Source organism: Elephantulus edwardii, unplaced genomic scaffold (assembly GCF_000299155.1).
Source record: "Elephantulus edwardii isolate Elephantulus edwardi_28Jun2011 unplaced genomic scaffold, EleEdw1.0 scaffold00157, whole genome shotgun sequence".
In the NCBI taxonomy this organism is placed as follows: domain Eukaryota; kingdom Metazoa; phylum Chordata; class Mammalia; order Macroscelidea; family Macroscelididae; genus Elephantulus; species Elephantulus edwardii.
This window is the reverse complement of record NW_006399907.1, coordinates 5,998,599-6,014,619: the sequence shown is the minus strand read 5'-3', so window position 1 is coordinate 6,014,619 and position 16,021 is coordinate 5,998,599. Positions and strand designations below refer to the sequence as shown.

Here is a 16,021-nt window from a genome sequence, read left to right as displayed (position 1 = left end):
ATTATGTTATCAATACTTTTGATGACTTTCAGACTTTGTGACCTTAAATCTTTCCATTGAACGGGGGTACAGACTGTACCTAAATAGACTAAAAGCATAGTGGACAGGATATCTACTTTGTTTTATTTTTAGTTTTGTCCTCATTTCTTTCAGGGATATGACCCATCCTAATTTACATGAGTGACAATCTGCATGAGCCTCAGAGAGGCACTTATGTAATAACTGATGTTTTAAATTGCTCTGAGTGGACAAAAGGTGGCTTAGGTGGTATTACTGCTCTAATTAGAAGTCCTTAAAATAATCAGAGACTAGGTAATAAGAATTAAATCTAATTTCCTTTTGGGCCCTTTGATTTAGTCACCTTAAGAGTGAAGCAGAGGGATGATAGGTTGGCATATCAATGTAAACTTCTCCCTAACCTAAGTATTTTTACACTATTTTTCCTTTTACACAGAGTGAGATGTGATAAAACTGCAGATGATTTTTTTAAAAAGGTATTTACTCATTGACTTGTTAGTTTCTTAAGGGCTCTTAGTATTTTATATTAAATTAATGCTGATTTCATCCTCAGAATTAAATAGAATACCAACTCCAGTGAACTCAGAGGAATGCTGACTGAAACCTGTGCTCAGAAACCTGGAAAAGGACTTTGAGGTTTATCTATTTCCCTCTTGGTTATTTCCTCAGAGCATTCAGGCCCTTCTCTTCATTATTATGTTGAACTGTGTCACTGTTTATTTAAAAAAGAAAAGAATTCCATTAGAATGGGATAGGCAGGGAGGGTCCTTCTATAAAAGTGACTTGTCCCATAACGTTGGAATTGACTGGATGCCAATGGAGTTTCTTCTTTTCCCAGTGGCTTGGTTGGGTGTTTGTGTGTGTGTGTGTGTGTGTGGGGGGGGGTGTTATTGTTGTTGTTCTTTTACAAAGAAAGATACCCTTAATATGAGCAGCTTTGGTTCTCAACACATTATGCAGCATAATGTAGATCAAAGTATTCTATCCAAGAGGTCATGCATGCCACTTGAAATCCACTAAAATGGGCAGTCTCCTAAGTGATTTAGAGCTTGGGAAACCCATCTGAGGACCAGCTGTGAGTTGGTTCTGGTTGCACTACAATGATCTACATGATCCTGGTATACCTGTGCTAGTATCTGGGGAAAGAGGAAAGGATGGAGTATACTGTTGGAGGGGAATGGCTGTCTCACCTATGTGGAGCCCGCATAGAAAAACTATTTAGGGTGAGAAATTTTTGAAGAAAACATTTCTGGCTTAGATTTTAAACGTTCACTTTTCAGCCACTAATTTTAAAGTTTTTTTAAAAAAGTGAAAAATGTGTGAAGTGCAGCCCAATTTGCAATCCATTTGTCTCATTCACTGGATGTCATCTGCTCACATATGCAATCTGAAAATCTTTTCTGGGTAGTAAATTTGCATAGTGAAGAGCCACACAAATGCTCACTCTCATGAGAGCACTTTCTTTTATAATTTTTTAAAGACAATTACTTTTAAAGGATTTGGGGTGGATGAGAATAAAACGATTTAATTTGTAATCTAAATTCTTCTATTTGAATGTGTCTAATTCCATGCACCTACAAAAATAAGAAGTCAGAAAGAGTTAACACATTTTCAAACAAGGAGAAATTCCAATATTCACCACTCTGGGACATGGAATTTACTTATATTTTATACCTAGCATTTTAAGAAGGAAAACAACCATTTAGAAAGGGAAGTTGTGTTGAAGCAAAAGACAAATTATCTGCTTTATGGTCCAGCGTTTAGAGGGTGGAGGCGGGAGCGAGAAGAGCACAGGAACAAATAGTTCAAGCACATCCGAAGCCCAGGACATAATATTCTGACCCAGGGGATCCATTTAAATGAGATGAAAAAAGGGAGTATGTTCTGTATCTCTCGGATTGTCCCAAGAGTATATATCAAATACAACACAGAGAAATGTTTAGAAACCAATTTAATCCCGGGACCCAAATATAAAATTGAACCTGAACTTTGTTCGGTGCAGGCAGAGGAAGAGGCAGTTTAGGAAAACAGCCCGCGTGGCGGCTCAGAACAAACCCGGGAAGGGCGGGCAGGAAGTCCTTGGCCCGGGGACCTTTCGGGAAAGGCTGCAGGCTTTCAGGGAAGGTGCTTTTGTAAACTCCTTTCCCTGAGGTCTGTTTCAAGAGTCACCGGCTTCTGTCCTCCCAGCCAGCGTGGGGCAGGTGGGAGAAACCCCAGGTCAGGATTAGAGATGGGGCGACAGGCGCGGGCGCGGGTGCACAGCCCGAGAGCATCCTCCTTGGCGCCAAGGCGGCTGCTGTTGTCCGGGGTGCTGAAAAGCTGAGAACTTCCAGGGAAGCTGAAGACTTTCCTTTCTCTAGGAGGGCTGGCAGTAGGGGTTGGGCACAAGGCCCAGAAGTGCCCGCCCGAAGCGAAGGAGGTGGAATGGGAGGAAGAGCACAGCCCAACACGCCAGGTGGGATCTCGGGGTGCCTTTTCTCCGCCTCCACCGAGCAGGTTCACGGCCGCGACCAGCGCTCCATCTGCGCGCAAACTCCCGCCGCCCCTGGCCACGTGCGCCTGCGGGCGGCGCGCTGCGGCGAGTGGGCGCGGGGCCGCGAGGCGCTGGGGTGTGTGCGGGGATACCCGCGCCAGTCCCGGGATTGGGGGGTGGGGGTGGTTGGAGGCGAGAGCGAGCAGGGCATGCGCAGTGGGGCGGAGGAGGTGGAGATGGCCGGGGAGGCGGGGGGACGGCTGTTTATTTGCAGCTGGGCCAACTCGGCGGCGCAGACGGCGGCAGAGCGCAGGGCGCCAGCGGCGAGTCCTGCAGCCGCTGCACCATGCCTGAGCCCATCTCTGGGCAGCTGCTGCACGCCGCCGGGGCCCCGGGAGGGGAGGATGCCAGACACCCGAGAGAAGCCTGGACAGCGGTGGTGGCGGCGGCGCGATGGTGGTGACAACCTCTGCCCGAGGCGGCAGCGGCGGGGACCGCGCGCCTTCCGGGCGGCGGGGCTGCGGGCTCGAGCCGGCTGGGGCCGCGGCGCTGCTGGCCGGGGCGAGCTGCCTGTGCTATGGCAACTCCCTGCAGGGCGAGTTCGTGCACGACGACGTGTGGGCGATCCTGAACAACCCCGACGTGCGGCCCGACGTCCCGCTCGGCTGGGGCATCTTCGCCAACGACTTCTGGGGCAAGGGCATGGCCGAGAACACCAGCCACAAGTCTTATCGGCCACTCTGTGTCCTCACCTTCAAGTGAGTCCCTTGCCTCGCTCTTGCTGCCTCTCCAAAGCCGGTAGAAGTTGCTGTTTGGGCTTGGAGATCGTTTCTCATTTTTTGCCCCTTCTTCTCCCCAAGCCTCTCTGCTCTGTGAGCTGCCCACCCTGTTCTATTCTGGGTCCTGGTCCTCTGTCCGCTTCCCTGCGCTCCTGGGCCGGCTCGAGAGGCACGAGCTGGGGAGTTGGAACCTAGTTTCTCAAGTGTCTGCGCTCATGGCCAGCGTTTCTCCCCGGGCTGGCTGGGAGGCGTCCGGAGGAGTCGCCTCCACACACCTCTGACAGAGGGCGGCCAAGTGGGACAGGCGCAGGCCCCTGGACCTCCAAGGGGTGATGGTGATGATGATGATGGCGGGGTTACTTCCAAGTTGGGAATGTCTCAGAGATTTTGAGGCAGCTTTGCAAATGGGGAGCCACTCTTTAGAGTAACGTTTGGACGACAGGAGCCAGGAACTCTGAGCCACCAAGGGCGAGTGGGTTTGGGGAGCAGCAGGGGACACAACACGCGCTCTCTACCCCCTCTGCCCCTTGGTTGTACGCAGGCCCCCTCTTGTCTGCCCAGATCGCCCGGCATCTGCATTTAACGCAGGTGAAAAAGGCAAAGAAAGGCAGCAGCGTGTAATCTCCTGGGGATCCTGGCGTCCCAGATGAAGTAGTTTTTCTTTTATAACCTCAGAGTCGTGATTCAGCATTCTGGTGTGAATAAAGTGTGAGGGGAAGCGAGGGCACGCCAGGTTTTGTATGCAGGAGTGTTTTTCTGAATTTAAAAGAGCGCTAGCACCAAATGAAAAGGGAGAGTGATAGGCGAGAAGTGCTGTTTCATCCATCGTTAGGTTGACTCAGCCTTTTATAATTTGTCTCAGGATTTAAGCCCTTTATAACGTGCGGGACAAAGCTGCTGAACCATTATTGGCGTTTTTAAGCCTTTTCCAGCGGGTGTAATAAGAACCTGCTTTTATGGTCATGATCATTCGAGACTAGGTTGGATGTTTGAGAAACCTGCCTCAGCCAAGAGGGCACGCTCTCCTGACAGGTGGTTCTGATGATTTAGAATAGGGAACCGGAACAGTCGGCAGTAATTCAGGGACTTTTGACTTAAATCTTTCACTGAAAGTTTAAGGTTTTAAGAGGGTGTAGAAATTGCATATTTGATCGAGAAAACAGCATTTTGCAACCTTTCCCTGCGTTTAAAGTTGTCCTGGGTTTGAGCTGAAAGATCTTAGCGAGTGAAGCAGTTGCTCAATGCTTTGAGTTCTCCAAACCTCCCTGAAAATCTACTCGGATCCCACAAATAATAGATGTTTGACTTGGAGACTTGCCATAAATCCTCCATGTGGGAAGAGAGTAGTTAATTTAATGTATGCAAGTGTGTGTTGTGGTCTGCTGAACCTGACAGCCATGGAAGTTCTCCTAGTCCTGCTCTGTGAATGTTGTTGTTATGTGCTGCACTGGGGCCTACCAACCCATGAACAGTGGCTCTGAACCTTGCCAAGTCCTAAGCCAGCCTCACCATCAGCGACATACCTGACCTTACTGCTACAGTCACAGTATCAGTCCATCTCATCCAGGGTCTTCCTCTCATGAGCTGATTCTCCACCCTTCTAAGCATGAAGTCCTTCTCCTAGTATTGGGCCCTCCTGACAACATGCCCCAAGTATATGAGGTGGAATTTGACCATCCTTGCCTCCAAGGAGCATCCTGGTTTCTCTTTGTCAAGGACACACCTATTTGTTCTCTTGGCAGTCCATTATGTGCTCAGTACTCTTCTTCAGCAACACAACTCAAAGGCATCAATTCTTCTGTCGTCCCTAGTTTTGTTTAGCTTTCAGATGCATAGCAAGCAATAAATAAGTATGCCAAAAAGCTCAGTGTCAAGTATCTGGGCTCACTTAGTAGATGATGGGGAAGAGTTTTCAGTTCTTGATAGCAGACCAGGCCAGGGTCGTAGTTAGAAAAGGTTGGAGAAAGGAAGAGAGGAAGGAGAAAAATAACATGGATTTGGCCGAACAAGAAGTTCTGATTCACAGTAGTTAAACCCTTTGCTGCTCACTGATAGTTGGTCAGCTGAAACCCACCAACTTCTCCACTGGAGAAACGGGTGTCAATTAGCTTCAGGAAAAGTATACAGTCTTGGTAACACTTTAGGGCAGTTCAATTCTGTTCCTCAGGGTTGCTTTGAGTAGGACTCTACTCAGCAGTGGGTTTGCAGGGGTTTTCTTGTTTGTTTGCTTTTACTTTGCTATTATTTTGGTAGAAGGAGGGACAAAGGAGAAGAAGGTTGAGGGGGAGCTGTTCATTTGTGCTAATCATTGATTCCAAAGCGGAGCTTGGAGTGTGAGACACATTCTTCTCGTTTTGTATCTTTTGTAGGTAAGATAAACTTTTAAAATTTTGTTTCGAGAATATTGAGTTATAAATCTAAAGAGCATGGAATTGCAAGTGGACATACATACCTTTTCAAAAAGAGAAAGTTAAGGACTCTTTCTGTACTGAGGTGGACTGTGTTAGATAAGACTGGGCAGCTATCCTTGTGGTCACCTGGGTCAAAACTAAGCCTTTTAGTGCTGTAGTGTAAAGCTGAATCTGTGTTACCAAGGACATTGATAAAGTTACACTTAAACAACTCTAAAGTTGTTACAGTTAAAACATCTTTGAACAGTTAAGTATGACCCAAGCATTAGCCAAGGTCTTTGTGGGGATTTTGTTTTTTCCCTTCTCCTTAGGTAGTTACTGAAAATACAGTTGAGGAGGCCCCTTAAATGTAGAAGGAGTTATGGTGGCATAGTTAGTGAGTGGGTGCTAACAAAAGACATGCAGTTCAAACCCAGCAGCTTCTCTGTGGAAAAGATGTGGCAGTCAGCTTCCATTGAAATTTACAGCTTTGGAAACCCTTCTGTGTTCTACTATATGGTCACTGAACAGAAATAGACTTGTAGCATTTTTGTTAAATATGTGAACTATCTTTACTGTGTATCTCTATTATCTTTACTGTGTATCTCTCTTTTTCTCTTTCTCATTTCCAGTCAACTGGGAGCTAACTGACTCACAGCTGCCCCTCCATGGGTTTTCAGAGGCTGTGAATTGCACGGGAGGAGATTACCCATTTTTCTCTTGTGGCGCAGCTAATGGGTTCAGCCCTCTTATTTTTGGGTTGGTATTGCAGTGCCTTACCCACAGAGGCACCAGAGCTCCCAACTGTGTATCTATTAAAACAAAACTTTGCTCACTACTGTCAAGTAGGTTCTGACTCGAGGTAACCTTCCATTGGGTTTCCAAAATGAAATCATTGTAGGAAGAGATTACCTGACCTTTCTCCTTTAGAGTAGCTGATGGATTCGAACCATCAACCTTTATTAATCTTTCAGTTATCCTGAACACTGTGCCATCAGGTTTCCATGTAACCATTGTTATTGTTGTTGTAAGGGGCCAAGTGATAGATGCCTCAGCAACCCTATGAACGAAAGACCTGAACGCTTGTATAACTTTCACAGTTTCTCCATATTCATAGAGTTTCTAGAGGCAAACTGTTTTTCAAGTGGATTGCCACTCCTGCTTCCAAGCTTGTATTAATCAGGAAGCTCCACCAAACAGTGTCCACCATGGGCAACCATTATCACATTTGACACATCAGTGTCAAAGTGTTTAGCATCACAGCAACCACAAGTTACCTCTGTTCACCAAATGGACAGACCAGTACGATGCCACTTAGAAGAATGTTTGACCAAAATCAATTAAAAATAAGTCTGACAATGGCCCAGGCCCAAGGGCCCAGATGCATTTTTAAATAGGAGGCCGAATCAAATCAACTCACACCCATTGATGAGTAAACATTCCACCATAATCCTCACCAGAACCAGCAAACAAACCTTTGTAAAATCTGCCTGCTGCAGAAGACTTTCAAACGGGATTTCAGCCCCACACTACTGACCAAATGCATATGTATGAATAACTAATTAAACTCAAAATAAGCAAGAAGAGAAACAATTTTTAATAAAGTAAACAGTTGATGTTACCTGCTGTCAGGGAACTCTCCAGAGTACTGAAATGCAGCGATGACAGTCTAGAGACTAAGATGTGCCTAATTCAGGCCATGATTTTTACAATTACTTACTATGCATCAGAGAGCTGGACAATGACTAAAAATGACAGATGAATCAATGCCTTCAAGTTGTGGTGCTGGAGAAGAGTCTTGAACATACCACAGACTGCCAAGAAAAACAAATAGATCTTTCTTGGAAACCAAGGGTGAAACCAAGGTTTATCTTGGAGGCTAGGATTTTGAAGCTCTGTCTCACTTTGGGCATGTGGCCAGGAGAGACCAGTCCTTGAAGAATGACATCATGCACAGAAGGATGGCAAGACATTACACCATTAGCTAAATAGATTGAAGTCATGCTTGTTTGAGCAAGGATCTTTGAGACTTTAAATATAGTTCCTAAAAACCTTTTTCTCTTGAGTATTTGTACATTCTAATGTGACTATGACAAATAATACAGAGGTCTTTTATACCTCTTACCCATTTCCCACACTGTGATAACATTTTTTATAACTAAACAGTGGTATTACAGAAGGGATATTGACATCGATATAATCAGCAGACTTTATTTAGGATTTTACCAGTGTTAGAGGCACTTTGTCTTTTGTATGTGTATTTACTTCTGTGCCAACATGGTGTCTTTGAGGCAAAGATGGTGAAACTGTATCTCACATGTTTTGGGCATATTGTCAGGAGGTTGTGACTGGTCCTTGGAAAAAGACATCATATTAGGAAAGGTGTCAGATTAAAAAAGGAAGATGCTCAATAGGGTGGATTGATGCTGTAACTGTAGCAATAGTCCTGAGCGTGTGGAGGATCATAAAGATGGTGTAGGATAGAGCAAGGTTCATATTTATGTTCCTAGGGTCCTTAGGAGTCACCAGTCAACAACAACAACATTGAGTCTGAAATTCGGTTGCCTTTTAGCTTTCTGCTAGCACTACAGCACTGTAGAACATTTCCTGTGCAAGGATCCTTCTTGCTGCCTTATTATATAGCCACAGACTATCCCCCTCAAACCCTCCCTATCATTATCCTTTGTTTTTCCAATTGTACTTTTTCAAGAATGTCTTTATGTGGAATCAAAGAGTATGTAAGCTGCTAATAGGGATTTTCTCAGCCTAATTCTCTGGTGAGTCCCTTAGTACATTTGCTGTATTCATCCTTGTTTATGACTGAGTATTATTCCATGGAATACTACGGGGAGCTCTGGTGGTAAAGTCTATAGGGAGTTGTGCTGCTTTCCTAAAGGCCGCACGTCTCTGGTAGTTGCGATGCTCCAGCTCCTTGTCAGCAGAGAGATGGACATTCTATGTCTGTGTGATTGACTAGTCAGTCTCTGAAAATCAGCTGGAGAGTCATTTATGAGTTGGTTCCTACTCGAAGGCAATGAGTTATTTAGAACTGAGTATTCCATAGAATAACTGTACCACTGTTTGTTTTATGGTTTACCATTTAAAGACATGTCGGTTGAATAGACAGCCAAGCAGCACGATGTCTGACTGCTACCTGAAAGTTTGATAGTTTGAGCTCTTCAGCCGCGGTGTGGAAGAACTGTGTGACAATCTGCACAGCTCCACACTGACAGTCTCGGAGTCCCTGTGGGGCAGCTCTACTGCCTCCTAGAGGGTGGCTGTGTGCTGGAATCGACTTGAGAGCAGTGTGTTTGGTTTTTTCATTTGGATTTTTTCCAGTTTTTAGCTATTACAAATAAAGCTGCTATAAACACTCATGTACAGATTTCTGTGAACATAAGTTTTTATTTCTCTGGGATAAATGCCCAGGTCATATTGCTAAGTCATATGGTAGTTGCATGTTTAGAGTTTTAAGAATCTGCCAAACTATTTTCCAGAAATCTCACCAGCCATGGATAAGTAATCCAGTTTCTCTGTATCCTTGCCTACCTTCGGGAGTGTCACTATTTTTTATTACAGTCATTCTGAAGAGTACATAGCGATACCTCATTTTAGTTTTAATTTGTATTTCCTGAACAGCTAATGATGGAGAACATCTTTTCATGTGCTCATTTCATTTGCCCTCCATATATTGTCCTCTCTGAAGTATCTTTTTGTGGCGTTTGCCCATTTTCTATTTTCTCCTTTTTTGCATTTGAGTGTCGAGTTATATACATTCTAGATTACAAGACCTTTGTCAGATATGTTGTTGTTGTCAGATATATAGTTGGGAAATATCTTCTTCTACTCTTTAGCTTGTCTTTTCATCATTTTCACAGGGACTGTTCAGAACAGAAATCAAACCTATTTTTTGTTAAGAGTAATTTTATTAACTTGCAGCCTTTTAGTGCCACACATACTAAGAGTGAAGAATTTTCTTAATGATAATCGACCATTGCACAATGCTTGCTACTTATATACAAAGATACCACTGTCTATTTTACTGAAATAAAGAATAGGTTAATATTAATGAGGAAATGAATTATCAGAGGACCTAATTTCACTCAGTTGTGAAGGCAGGACAGTGGATGGTGGGCAGTTTACCAGTGGTTTGGTTAATAATGCTAGTTTAGCTGGGCACAATGACGTGTTTCTTAGAATTCCTTTTTTTCCATTTAGTTTTGTTTTAAGGATTGGCAGCAAGAGAAATTTCTTCACTGCTTGGAAGGTAAAAGTGAAGTGGCCACATTCTCCCTCAGAAGATTGGTATAGACAGAGGACGACAGCAACGCAAGGAGATTGTCACAGATACGCTGACCAGCTTCCTGTTGGTGTGTTGTAGTGGCTCCTTCAGCTGCTTGGAAGCCTGGTGCAGGTGTGTGTGCAGCTCTGTGGGGAAGCATGCCAGCCTGCTGGCAAGCCGCTCGCATCATTAAAGCTGGAGCCTTAGAGATAGTGAGAAACAGCTATGTGTTCCAGCTCTTCCTCCTGGGTTCCAGCTTTGTGCTAATTCAAGTCCATGCAGTCTCCTTCCCCACTGCCTGCCTCACAGCCTTTTGACTTCTGTCCCAGATGCTGAAGCAGCAGCATTGGTTTGGCTCTGTGGATCTCTTGGTTGTGAAAGGTCAAGTCCCTGTAGTAAATTTCTCATCCACATCCCCCCTGCTGGTTCTGCTTTTCTGGTCAAACTCTTAACTGATAAAAATCATGGTGTTTTATGTTCTTTGCTGTAGTTTTAAATTGCATATTAATTTATATTTCTAATCAAACTTATATCCAGTCTTTTCATCAGATCATTTCCAAGGGCACACAGGAATATTTTTGGTCTATGGTAGAGCAGAATCTGTAAAAATTTAATCTGTAGCAGTAACCTTCCCCCCCGCCCCTACCCTTTTTAGTTCTTTATCCTTCACTGACCATCATCTATTTGTAGCTGTAAAATCAGGAGAAAACTGTTAAGTCACCCTATACAGTGAATCAACACAAACTCAAACATAGGGGAGTACTAATGCCATAGTCTGTATGGAGTTCTACTGTTAACCCAAGCACGATGTCCATCACTTTCCTTGAATTATACTCGTATTTATTTTAAGAGGTGCTTTGATTTTGGTTTTGATCCCTCCTGTCCCTCCCCTCCCCCAAACTTCTTTTCCTTTTGTCATTGAGAAAAAGCCCCTGAAAGGTTATTGGGAGAACCATTTCATATCAAGTGAATTGACAGGAGAAAGACTTATTGACCAGCTCTGATAAAGATTCTTTGATAATTTCTACATTCTGCTGGATCACCTTTCTTGGGAATGAGAACAAATGTGGATCTCTTCTGGTGAGTTGGCCAGGTATTTGTCTGCTAGATTTCCTGGCACAGACTGGTAAGCATGTCCAGGGCTACACACATGTCAATTGGTATTCCATAGATTTCCAGGGCTTATTTTTTGCCATTGTCTTCATTGCAGCTTGAACTTTTCCCTTCATTACCATTGGCTTTTGATAATATGCTGCTGTTGTTTTGTGCCATCAAGTTAAATACAACTCAGAGCAACTCTATGAGCAATAGCTCTGAAACCTACTCTAACGTAAGCCAATCTCAGCATCTCGGACACACTTGCCCCCATTGCCACAGTTTTGTCCTGTGTCAATCCATCTCATCCAGGGCGTCTTCTCCTGTCCTGGTTTCTTCTTGAAATATTTCAGAGTCAACCAGTTCTTTATAATACAATGACTCTGTGTGTTCCATCCATCTTCTTTTAATGTCTCTTGCATCATTCAATATTTTGCCTATAGAATGCTTCAGCATTGAAACTCCAGGTTTGAATCTGTCAACTCTTTCAGCTTGAGAAATGCTAAGTGAATTCTCCTCTTTTTATTCTCTAACTCCAGCTCTTTGCACTTTCTAATATTTTGCTTTATCTTTTCAAGGTGCCCTTTGAAATAGGTTCATATCTTTCACTTTGCCATTTCTTCCCTTTGTTTTGGCTTCTCAGTGCTCTATTGCAATTCTCAGAGTTTCTTCTGACAACCATTTGGTCATTTCTTTCTTTTCTGCTTATGTAGAGATTGCAACCAGAAAAAATCTTGGGGACAGTTCCAGTCTATTACATGGAGTCACTCTGAGTAATTTAACAGCAGCTAACCACAGCAACATTGTAAAGAGTAACTTCCTCAAAAAAGAAAATAAAAACCCACCAAAAAACCAGCACAGTGATTTTCCATGTGAAGGATTTGAAAACCATGTAAACTTAAAGGTTCATGCATGCATTCTTCTGACAGATATTTTCAAAGCGCTTCTTAAATTGAGCATTGTTCCAGACACTGGAGATATGAATGACAAACAGAACAGACAGTATGTTGCAACTTCTTCTATCTCCTGTATTTTTTTTTAGAGAATAGTAGATATTAAACGGTGAATAAACAAATTTGTTGTTCTTATGTACCTTTGAGTTGCCTTTGACCCATAATGACCCTATGAACAACAACAGTTCTGAAGCCTGCCTTGTCCTGAGCCAGTCCACTGATTCTGACACATGAACCCTGATTCTGACACATCATCCTCCATTGTTCCAGTTACAGTATCAATCCATATCATCAGAGTCTTCCTCTTCTGCACTGTCGTCCCACCCTTCTAAGCATGATATCTCCTCCAAGGATCAATCCCTTTTGGCCACATGGCCAAAGTATTTGAGACAATCTTTACAATCCTAGCCTCCAGGGAGAAGCTTGGTTTCTCCTTCTCCAAGATAGACCTGTTTGTTTTCTTGGGAATCCATGATATGTTCAAAACTCTTCTCCATCACCACAGTTTGAAGGCATTGAGTCTTCTTCTGTCATCCTTAGCCATTGTACAGTTCTGATGCATAGCAAGGAATTGCAAAGAACATGGTTGGACACACCTTAGTCTCTATACTGACATAGTTGCTTCTCAGTTCTCTGGAGAGGTCCCTGACTGCAAATTTTCCCAGTGCAGTTCGTCTTTTGATTTCCTCACTGCTGGTGCCAAGAGTGTTGATTGTGGAGCTGAGCAAGCTGTAATTGTTAATAACTTCAATCTTTTGTCCATCTATCATGGTGCTGCCAGTTGTCCCATTGGTGAGAATCTTTGCCTTCTTGAAGTTGAACTACAATCTTTATTGAAGACTATAGTCCTTGACCTTCTGCAGCAAGTGCTTCAGGTCCTCCTCAGTTTCAGCAAGCAAGGTTGTGTCATCTGTATAATGTAGTTTGTTAATGATTCTTCCTCAAAGCCAAAACCCAGCCTCCTGAAAGATCTGTTCTGCATATAGATTGAAAAGGTATGGAGACAGGATGCATCCCTGACAAACACCTTTCCTGATTTTGAGCAATACAGTGTTTCCTTGCTCTGTTCTGAGACCTGCTTCCAGGTCCAAATACAAAATCTGTGCATAAGCACAATCAAGTGTTCTGGGGTTTCCATTTGCCTCAATCTTAGCCACAATTTGTTGTGATCCACACACAGGCCTTTGCACAGTCAATGAAACACATATAGACATTCTTCTGGTACTCTTTGCTGTCTGCCAAGATCCATCTAACTTTGGTGATAATGTGTCTAGTGCCATGACCTCTTCTAAACCAGCTTGTATTTCTGGTAGTTCTCTGTTGAAGTACTAACAGTAGTTCTAGTCATTTTTGGATAATCTTCAGCAGGATTTTGTGTGTGATATTGTTTGATAATTTCCACCCTCTGTGGGGTACCTTTTTTTTTTTTTAATGGGAATAAATATGGATCCCTTCCACTCTGTTGACCAAGTAGTTGTCCTGTAGATTTCTTGGCACAACCTGGTAAGCACATCCAGGGCAGCATCTGTTTGTTGAAATATGTTAATTGGTATCCCATCAATTTCTTTGGCCTTATTTTTTGCCAATTCCTTCAGAGCAGCCTGAATTCTCTCCTTCATCATCATTGCCTCTTGATCATATGTTGTTTCATGAAATAATTCTGTGTCAACCAATTCTTTTTTGGTACAGTGACACTGTATATCCCTTCCATCTTCTTTTAATGCTTCCTGAGTCATTCAATATTCTGCCCATCGCATCCTTAAGTATTGCAAATAATGTGATATCAGGTAGTGATGGTTGTTACATTGAAAATTAAAAATAGATGACATGATTGAGGAATTAGAATCTCTGTTACCAAATTTTCTGCTTGTGGAAAACTACAGGTCTAATTTGTTAGTCACAGTTCAAAAACTTCTATTTTATTATTGTATTTAGGCTACTAGATCATAGTATTCTACTATCTTGCAATAGTTTCACTTTCTTGTGGGTCTGTGATGATGCAAATATGAAATAATAAGAATGAAGGGTCTGTAGAGTTGTGCTGGGGATGACTCTACCAGTTGCTCCCTGGGACAAAGTTGACATGTTTCCTCTCATATGATTTACAGCCTTTGAAAGTCCCCTGAAAGGGTCAGTACTGAGTCAGGTGCCATAAGAATGAAAGTGAATGATTTCAAATTTTAGTTAAAAGTAGAATATCTTGTGTGCAACTATAAAGACTGCAGCATTTAAATAGTTGGATATTGAGGGATTTTTATTTTTGATGATTTTCTTTTGGTTGCAGTTATATTCACAGTTGATATGTCAACCAGGAAAATAGCGTTAACCTCCGTGTTTCAAGCCTAAAAGGAATGATGACATGTGCTTTTTGAATCTGTTACTTTTGATTTGACCTCCATGGAAATTCATTTTCAGACAGTTGGACTGCTACAGGGCTGTTTCAAAGTCAGGAGAAAATGAAGATTATCTAGAATGTTTGTCTAGAGTGTAAAGAAAGGGTCTTAGTGCATATTCTTTAGTGTAAGTTATAATTCTTGGGGTACAGTCTGAATTTACTTTTATGTATTTAGTTTTTAAACCTGAGGTTTTTTCCCAAACAAGAAAATGAAATGAGATGTACTTAATGAAAGCTCCAGGCTATGAGAATTTGAGGACAAAGAAGGACAGTGCATAGTTTCTTCTCATTTCCTTCCTTATTGCCTAATTCCAGTGACCCTAGGGTTGCCTTTATGCAAATGGCCTATCCCCTTGTCAGATTCTGAAAGATTTTTAGCTGTCAGAAGCCATTATTTTAAGGGGGGGGGAGGAAGAATTTTATTTCTACACCTTGGCCTATTTTTAAATGTTTGAGTCAGCTAACTTAGGGGTTCTTAAAGTTGAAAGGAAAAGATCTTTTCCAGTTACTAAGTTAATTCACATTTATTTATTCAGCACAATTTCATTTAGCATCTTCTACTGTACTGAAAGAATGATTAGATGGATGTATGAGTGTGTAGGAGATGGATACAATGATGAGAATAATTTCTTATATTGATTTTAATGAAAGTTTACAGACTTAGGGTTTCCATTCATTCATTGTTGCACTTTTCTCACTGACCACCCTTCCCCCCGTATACTCTTCTCTTTGAAAAGTATAAGAAAAATTCTTTCATTGTTATACAGTTCCTCCCCTCAAGTACACTGCACTATGCAGCCTCCGTTCTGGATTCCTATCAAGAAAATAGTTCCTAATCATATATCCCCTTTAAACAGTTCTCTCCCTCACCTTTTTCAGTGCAGTATACATTATTTATTCCCTTTTTCTTGGTTTTCCCTCAATCCCGATGTCAGTCCCTTTTTACAACAGTGGCCCTATGCAATATTAGTCCCTTTGTGACAGAGAAACTTCATTCAGCATAATGCCCTCCAGGGTCACCCATTTTGTATAATATTTCATGAGTTCCTTATTTTTCAATTCAGCATGGTATTCCATTGTGTGAATATACCAGAGTTTCTCTATCCATTTGTTTGTTGATGGACACGTGGGTTGTTTCTAACTCTTTACTATTGTGAACAAAGCTGTAATAAACATGGGTGTGCATATACCTGCTTGGGTGAAGATTATAGTTTCTTTAGGGTAAATCCTCAGTAGTGGAATTTCTGGGTCAATTGGTATTTCTATTTGCAACTTCTTGAGAAAGCACCACACAGCCTTCCATAGTGGTTGCACCATTTCACATTACCACCAACAGTGAATAAGGGTTCTAGTTTCTCCACAACCTCACCAGAATTTGATGCTTGCTGTTATGTTAAACTTTGCTATCTTTACTGGGGTGAGATAATATCTCATAGTTTTGATTTGCATCTCTCTTAGAGCTAGGGATTTTGAACATTTCTTCATGTGCCTGTTGGCCATCTGGACGTCTTCTTTGGTGACGTGTCTGTTCATATCCTGTGCCCATTTTTCAATTGTGTTATTTACTTTTATCTTGTTGTGGTGCTCAAATATTTTATAAATTCTAGATATAAGTTTCCTGTCTGACATGTCATTA

At 42.4% G+C, this 16,021-nt stretch overlaps 1 protein-coding gene across 2 annotated transcripts in view; it reads left to right on the top strand.

Annotated features, from left to right (window-relative positions):
• The first annotated feature begins 2,893 nt into the window (after positions 1-2,893).
• TMTC1 (transmembrane and tetratricopeptide repeat containing 1) overlaps positions 2,894-16,021 on the top strand; it is a 477,484-nt gene continuing 464,356 nt past the window's right edge. The window contains exon 1 of one of the 2 annotated variants that reach the window (XM_006895074.1): positions 2,894-3,249. In XM_006895074.1, the coding sequence (XP_006895136.1) occupies positions 2,945-3,249 (305 nt within the window). In that variant the 5' untranslated portion in view covers positions 2,894-2,944. The remainder of the gene's footprint in view (positions 3,250-16,021) is intronic. The other variant, XM_006895075.1, reaches the window with a different exon arrangement.